General features: G+C 45.3%; 1 protein-coding gene across 3 annotated transcripts in view; it reads left to right on the top strand.

The window, feature by feature from the left end:
• The window catches only part of RNF123 (ring finger protein 123), a 145,547-nt gene that overhangs the window by 9,966 nt on the left and 127,769 nt on the right, over nt 1–7,812 (top strand). For all 3 annotated transcript variants that reach the window (XM_019505163.1, XM_019505164.1, XM_019505162.1), the window contains exons 8-12: nt 747–814; nt 2,622–2,747; nt 3,461–3,575; nt 5,688–5,792; nt 7,014–7,139. In XM_019505163.1, the coding sequence (XP_019360708.1) occupies nt 747–814; nt 2,622–2,747; nt 3,461–3,575; nt 5,688–5,792; nt 7,014–7,139 (540 nt within the window). The remainder of the gene's footprint in view (nt 1–746; nt 815–2,621; nt 2,748–3,460; nt 3,576–5,687; nt 5,793–7,013; nt 7,140–7,812) is intronic.

The raw sequence follows: 7,812 nt of genomic DNA, 5'->3' as shown, positions 1-7,812 counted from the left end.
AAGTCAGAGAGAAGGCCACTGGTGCTATAGAGATGCAAGAGGGGTACTGCTCTCAAACTACACATGCACCTTCTCCTTTGGGACTTCAACTGGACAAAAAGATACTTTTCCCATTTCTGTTGGGGAAGGGTGGAGTAAGAGGATGGCTTTGAAAGCCTTGTGTTTCAAAGCAGATGGTTCCCCACATTTTTCTGTGTTCTTGTGTGCATCAGGCAAAATCGTTTCCTGACATTGCAGTTCAGTAACCCCAGATGTGATCTTGGGGAGGCAGGATTTTGGCACTGACTCGAGCTCTTGGGGAGAGCATTGCCTCTGTTGGGTCACTTCAGTGCTTGGGCAGGGCTATATGTACAGCTTACTCAGCTTGCTATCGAGCAGCCCTGATGCAAAAATTCCCAGCCTAATATGGCTGTTGTTGGAGGGCTATTTTTTTTGTTCTTGTTTTAAGAGTGTTAGTCGCTTATGCCTAATTCTGAGTGGTTCATGGGCTTACTGCAGCCATGGTGAGAGGTCTTCTCTTAGTGTTGGAGGAAAGAAAGAGCCTGGCCAGTAGTGTGCTTGTAACAGCCTAGAAATGTATTACATAGCTGTATGAGCTGGTACAAGAAGGTCTTCCCCTGCCCTTGTAGAGGCTGACAAAATGAAACTGGGAAGTAGGGCTTTCCTTTGGTTTGAGGGTATCTCATAGTAAGATGTCTGAGCTTGTGGAGAAGCCTCTCTAACCAATTCTCCTTCTCTTTCTGCAGTCCTGGGCAGCAGGAGACATTGTCACCTGTTTGATTAACCTGGATGAAGGGACCATTGCTTTCTGCCTGTAAGCATCTTTACGTGCTTTCTGCTGCATTGACCAATTCTGTGTAATATGATAAATGTTTTTGCTCTGATCAACAGATACTGTTAAGACTTGACCTGAGCTACTCCTGCCAACTTAGAAATCTTTTGAGCCTTTTGCCAAGCAGCCAGATTGGTATGATGCTTATCCTTTCTTTCAGGTTCCCAGTAGAGTTCTGGAGTCGAGATGGTTTGTCTTCTGAAGAGTCAGCTTTGAGTGATTAATGCCCAAATAAGCCTAGCCTGTGGGTTAGCAGCCCCACCATAAAGACATGTTTGAGCTACTTAAGGTTATTTGGGTGTTTGAAATACTATTGTTCTTAACTTTGGAGTGAGCACACCCTCTCCAGACAGAGAACTGTTGGAAGGCATTAATGTTGCTGGTCCTCCAGCCATGTCCTCACTATTGAGTGAGTAGGTTGTCAGTCTGGGTGAAAGCAGCACTGACAGTTAACCTAGGTTCTAAGCCAGTTAACCTAGGTCGAAAATACCACCAAATATCTTATTACCATATTTAAATGAATCAAACACAACTCTGAATTTAAGGCAACCCCCAATAATTAGATTCTGTACTTGGAAAATGTATAAACTTGTTATTATTTCCATGTATAGAATCTAATTATTGGAGGATTATCTTAAATTCATTCCCGTCCCCTGCCACTGCTTTTCCCACTGAAGTGGCGAACAGGGAGAGGGGGTAGAATTAGGCAGGCAGTGGGGAGAGCAGTGTGGGGGAGGGGGAAGCAGCTTGTGCCTGCCACTTGTTTCCCCCCCCAACGCACGCACGCATGCACGCACCCCCCCCCCCACCTCCTTCCTTCTACTGGCTCTCTGCACTCTCAGGCTTCCTGCCCCCACTCTGTGCTCCTTTGTCTGCTCTGGCCCTTGACACAACACCCAGAGCCTGGCCTCAGCTTTGCCTGAGGCAGCAGGAGGGCTGGGTCCCAAGGAGGTGAAGTGGTGGGAAGGAGAGGCAGAGGATTGAGGGGGAAAGGCAGCAGTGGAATGGACCCAAGGTGGTGGGAGGATGGAGCCACTGTAGGTGCTTGCCACACCCCTCACTGCTGCCTCATGCTCAGTTCCAACTTAATGGGAGGAAAAATTGTCGTCTTGGAATATGATGTTAACTTCTGAAGTTAACTCTAAACTGAAGATAGTTTAACACAGCTCTGGGGTTCAGTTTATACAGTCACAAGAGGACATCTGCCTTTGAAGCTTTCCCCTAACAGGGAATTTGTTAAATTCTCAAGGCTATAAGTTTCCCTTGATGGTGAATGGATTTTTGTTCCATCCCAGTATTGAGCTGCATAAACTCCAGCACAGTCAAGTGTGTGAAAAGGCAAAGTTTTGACTTCTAGGAATCTGAGGAATTCCATGCCCTTGGTGAGGAATCTGAGCCCATGGGGCGTGATTGAGATGAATGGGATGCTTCATAGCTCTGGGTGCCTGTTTTGGGATGAGCAGACGTGGAAAAATACCATTATTACTTCAGCCTCACTTATTATTTTCAGGATTGGTGCTAAAAGGGCTGGTGGCTTAGATTCTGGAATGCAAATCTGCGACTGGGGATTAATTCCATGAAGATGCAGCACTTGGCTTCTGATTTGTATTTCATTATTTCAGAATCTGCTATTGTACATTTCTATCTCATTGTATGAGTAGAGAAGAAAAACCTCTGGTCTGTTGTCTCCTCCAGATATATTCTCTGTGAGGTGGATGGCTTGTTCTGCTGAATACCAAAACCTCCTTCATGCTTGCTGAACCTCAGGGACTGTTTCCTCTTCTTTCAGGAATGGTACATCTCTGGGGACAGCTTTTGATAACATCACCAGAGGAGCTGGTATGGCTTACTTCCCTGCAATCAGCCTCTCATTCAAGGAATCTGTTGCTTTTAACTTTGGCAGCCGTCCACTCCGATATCCTTTGGAAGTGAGCTGGGGGTCCCAAGAAGAGCCAACACCTGCACAGCTCTGGATGAGTGCTGCTGCATGTGCAGGCCCAACTACATAGTTGATGAGACCTGCCTTTTGCTCATTCCACTTGGTATGCAATTGGGCAGGAAGGGAATAGGGCGCTGTTAATCATCCCTTTGGCTGGAAGTTGAGGGGGAGTGGCAATACAAAAGGCATGCATGCCAAATCAGCTCTTCCTGGTAAAGACTATCCATTATGGGTTGTGTTCTGCTTAAATGTGCAGAGCCTGCTAGTAGCTAGTTCTGCAGCTGGCTATTCTGGGTTGCCTGAATCCTTCCAGTGCCTTCTGTATCAAAGTTTAGAACTGCACATCAGCCAAGATCATAGTCCTTCAGTCCAGGCTGTGGGTGCTTTAATGCATCCTGTGGACATAGGAGGAGTGTTGCTGTCTGCACCTTTGCAGGAGGGTTATGAATGGCAGCTGAGGGCTGGCAGTTTGTTTTTTCTTAGGAGTCTCTTGGCATGTCTGTTCTTTGCTTAAAATGTACTTGCGGACAAGGTGCTGTCTAAGACATGACTAGAGAGCACGTGGAATATATAAAGCAGTACTTACATGGCAGTCATCCTGCATAGTAGATGGGGCAGAGCTCCTGAAGTGGTTTTTCTAAGGAACAAGTTGCATTCTGGCAGGTGAACTTTCCTTAATGCTCTAGCACTTATCCAGTGGAGAGTTATCGCCCCCTACAGGACCCGCCTTGCACAGACCTGGTAAAGGCGCACAAGCTGTTGGGCTACCTGAAGAACGTTATTCGCTTTGGGATAGATGTGGCGGTAAGCTGGTGTCATTGGATGGGATTGTGAGGCAATGATGCTGGGAAATATAGCCTGACAGTAATTTTAAGTGCTCCCAACACATTTTCTGTCTTCTGTGAGTCTGCCAATTTTAAAGCTCTTAAACTCGGAGGAGGATTAGCTTGCTAAGGTGGAGGGAGGGACTTCTAATTATTCTATCTCGGGTTATGAGAAATTGTTTGCATTACACTTTTCTAAACTGGAAAGTATCATCCATGTTATCAACCAACAGGACTGGCGTTAATTTTTCTCATATGGCTAAAACCATACAAGTTATATTTGCAGCTACAGGATAAGCACTTTTTGTATCTTCAGCTTTTCACTGAGTCCCTTAATCCAGCTCCACTAGGCCAGTTTCTGACATACCCATCTTGGCATTAGTTTGCCCCACACTGGACAAATTGTGAAAAGAGCCTGCATTCTCCAGGATCAGTCAGGAGAGGAAGCAGAAAACAGCCATTGTTCTGTAACTTCAGAGTCTCTAGAGATTGGTCTGAGCAGGCACTGTTCTGGGACTGACTTAGATTTATCAAGGCAACAGCCTGGATTTCTCTTGGATGCCAAGTTTATCCACTGTAAGTGAGTTTGACCTCCCTACGTTCCCCCAGATTTTTATCTAGTGCTAGAATAGGATGAACTCTGGTTTGTTGCGTAAACAATAAAAATCTTGGGGGGGTGGGGTTTACCCAAAATGGAAATTATTTTCTTGGTAAAAAACAGAAAAGAACCCTTTATTTTGGGTGGATTATAACATTTTATTAAACCTAAACTGAAACTTTTAATAGAAAAAGGTTGAAATATATATATATATATTGTGTTTAGATTTTCTTTCAAATGTTTTCAGTCATAATAGTTTATTCACATTTGCCCAGTTCTCCTAAGCACCCATGGAACCTGTGTGTATCTGACACCACTGTTGTCTGCTATTTGCTAGTTTAGCATTGACCTTGTCACCCTTGATTTTGTCTATGGCACTTTTATAGGGTGTTTTGGATATGTTCCTTGTGGTGATTTGAGGGATTTCTTTGGTTAAGAAGTGCTTGAGAATAATAGGGAGTGGACCCTTGGGCCCAAGAAACCCTTTTATTGTCCATTGTTCCTGTGTTTATCCCTGCCCCCTACCTTTTCCAGAGATATGTAATGTTGAATGAAGTAGAGGATGCACCAACAATGGGCCTTCTACCCAGCTATGAAAAGTAGTACCTTTGGATGGCATCATGTTGCTGGGTTGAGTTGCTTTAGTGCTCCCTGCAGCATCTCTGTCCTGGGAAATTTCATCCAGTGCTATTAATCTGGCATCAGGACCTCAGCAATCCTCCTACAGCATATATGAACAATATCCCTTGGTAAAGGTATTTGGAGGAAATTTGTTAAATATACCACTGAGTTAACAGGTGTTCCTAGTTCTAAATGTAGACAGTGGGCACATCCCCACATGCAGGGGTGTGTGGTTGCTGCGGCAAAAATAGCATCAGCACAAATGTGTGCCTCTGTTTTTTGGTGCTGCTAATTTGCAGTGCAGCAAACGGGTGCATGTGTGCTGTGTGCAGTTTGTGGTGCTTCAAACTGCTTTGTAGCATCGCAAACGGCATGTGTGCACTCATGGGGATGTGCTTAGTGTGGCCGTTTTGGGGTAGGGGTTTATTAAGTGATTTGTGTTTGAGAGGTGAATTTGACTCCTGTATTGGAAGATTTAGAGCTAACCCAAGCACGTGCTGCTAAGCTATCAACCATGGGCTCAGGACTAACTTGGAAAAGTGGGGTTGGCCTGGCTGTTTGAGAAATGTGACTCCACAGTGGAAGTGGGTATATTTTGATTACTGGCGAAGTGTTCCTGAGTCGGAGATGGGAATATCCTGTTTTGAAAAGCTCCTGGTGGGGGCAGGGTAATATATACATGTACTCAACAGGCTTCTTTCACACCTTGCAGCTTCTTTCCAGTGCTAATATCCTCTCTGCAAAGTGGGATATTTTCCTAAGAGACATGCTGAGCAAAGAACTGCTTTTTCCTTTGGGTGTACATGGTAAAGGAGTTGTGGGTGGGTTGGGGTTAGTTCAGTGCTTTATATCTCCCTGGATTTGTTGTTGCAGGAGGGGAAGCTGGTGGAGAAAGATATTTCGACATGGCAGCTGCAGGGAGAGCCCACAGTGCTGATTACCCTTGCACACATCTTTAACCACTTTGCCCCTCTCATGGTGAGTTCTGTGTGGCCATTTTGGCATATGCATCCATTTTAGTTGCTCTTAGAGGTAGAGCTAAAGTCTCCTGCACTCTCCGGTAACAGAGCTGGGAGAAGTGCTATGTCTTGACACCGATAAATTCACTAGCTTGGAGTTATTTGTCTAGGCCAGTGGTGCTTGACATTTTTCCTTAGCAAGCCAGATGGGCAGTGCCCTGTCTGTTCATGGGCCAGGTGTGTTTGGTGGTCTAGTCTGGCCCCCAGGGTTGGTGTGGTGGGGCCCCATCCAGCTGTGTGGAGGGGTCCAGGGGGAAGCCTAGACCTGATTCAACCCTGTGGGGCGCGGGGTTGTGGTCTGACCTTGATTCAGCCCTACAGGGAGTAAGTGTGATCTGGCCCCAGTTTTGCTGAGAAAGGGGAACGGGGCATGGCCTGGCCCCAAACTGACAGTGTGGAGAGAGGGGGATACGGCTTGGTCCAGAACTGGCTGTGCCAATAGAAGGGGTGTAGGGAATTAGGTAGCAGGGGAGGGTGGCCACTGCTTTCCTGCTGCCAAATTTTCCAATCCATCGGCAGCACCATGGGCCAGATGCAATGGCTCTTCAGGCCATGTTTGGCCTATGGACTATAGTTTGAGTACCCCTGGTCTAGACAATTGCAAGCTGTCCTTAAGTCTTAAGTAGTCCTTGACTGGTTGCTCCTATGGAATGACCTGTCATGAAACAGGGTTGATGCAGTGGTGTCAGAAGGTGAGTGAAAAGACTTCACATTCATCAGGGGATGAACTTCTGTAGTGCTTAACTGAATTGCTAAGTGTTGCCAACAAGGATGAGATTTTGGCATGTAACTGATGGCAAGACACCTTCCTATGGAGACTTTCACTGTTTCACATCTTGAAGTTGGATTTTTCATGGGCTTGGTTTTATGTAGAATGGTGGTCCAGTTCTTCTTTGTTCTACTTAGAAATTGTAATGCTTTCGGGCACTCCTGGAATGAGCTCAGTTGTTCATGATGGGCAGTCATTGCTAGTCTTGTTTTCATAGCCTGCACCAGTAAGAGCCTATGGTAGTCTCCAGGAAGCTCACTGTTATTTCTTGTCCACCGGCTCACAGCAGATCTAAAGCTTTCAGTTCCAGCCTAAATTCTCTGCTGGTGTCCTAAATTAGGTATCTCCTGCCTCTGTTGGCATACGTTGATTGTGCTGCCCAGAACTACTGACCATGCTTTTTGTTCTCAGTGCAAAGTGTATCTGGTGGAAGATGTGCTCATGAACTTCCTGCTGAGTATCTTGGAGCAGGGTGGGGCAGTAGAAGCACATCCTCTCATCCAACAATTACTGGATCTCATGTGGCTTCTTATGGAGGTGAGTTCCTTAGATACTTCCACTCCTGTAATGCTACTGCTCTGATGCAATGATTGACAGGTGTCAGTACCTGAGTTAGACAAGGTTCTTTGGGTAAATCTGATATTTTTTATTAAACCAACTCCTATAGTTGGAAAAATTCTTCTTTGCAAGCTTTTGGGTATACATACATTTCATCAGTCTGAGTACACCAACTGCAGTTGATGTGTGTTCTTCCTGGATGGAATGAATGATAAAGAAGCCAGAGGCTGGTATGCATGCAAGAAAGCTAGTCACTGAAGATGTAAGTTGAGGAGTCAGTGGGTGAGAGACAGGTTGGGGTCAGGGGGAGGGAAGGGGAATAAATATAGCTGGTAAATAGTGGAGAGGTACTTTGGGAGTCAGAAGTTAAGCAGGCTATAATGTGCCATAAATCCAATGTCTATATTTAGTCCATTATTTTTTGTATCCAGAAGACTGATGAAATGAAGTTCGTAGGCCTGTCTGTGGAAAGGTGTTTTGTAAATTCCCTTTGAGGATTACAAGTGAGAGATTGGAAAGAGTTGGCCTAGCTTCTAAATATTTTCCACGATTCAGGATTCCAAGGAAAATCAACTAAGTATTGAGGTATTTGATGAAGCAAAAGTATCTGTTCTTTCTGTTCTGATATCATGCATGGCATTAGTGTCTAGGA

The sequence above is a fragment of the Gavialis gangeticus genome, unplaced genomic scaffold (genome assembly GCF_001723915.1).
Source record: "Gavialis gangeticus isolate Ggan-Ray unplaced genomic scaffold, GavGan_comp1, whole genome shotgun sequence".
NCBI lineage: Eukaryota > Metazoa > Chordata > Crocodylia > Gavialidae > Gavialis > Gavialis gangeticus.
Note: the sequence above shows the minus strand (reverse complement) of the source record. Positions and strands in the feature narration are given on the sequence as shown.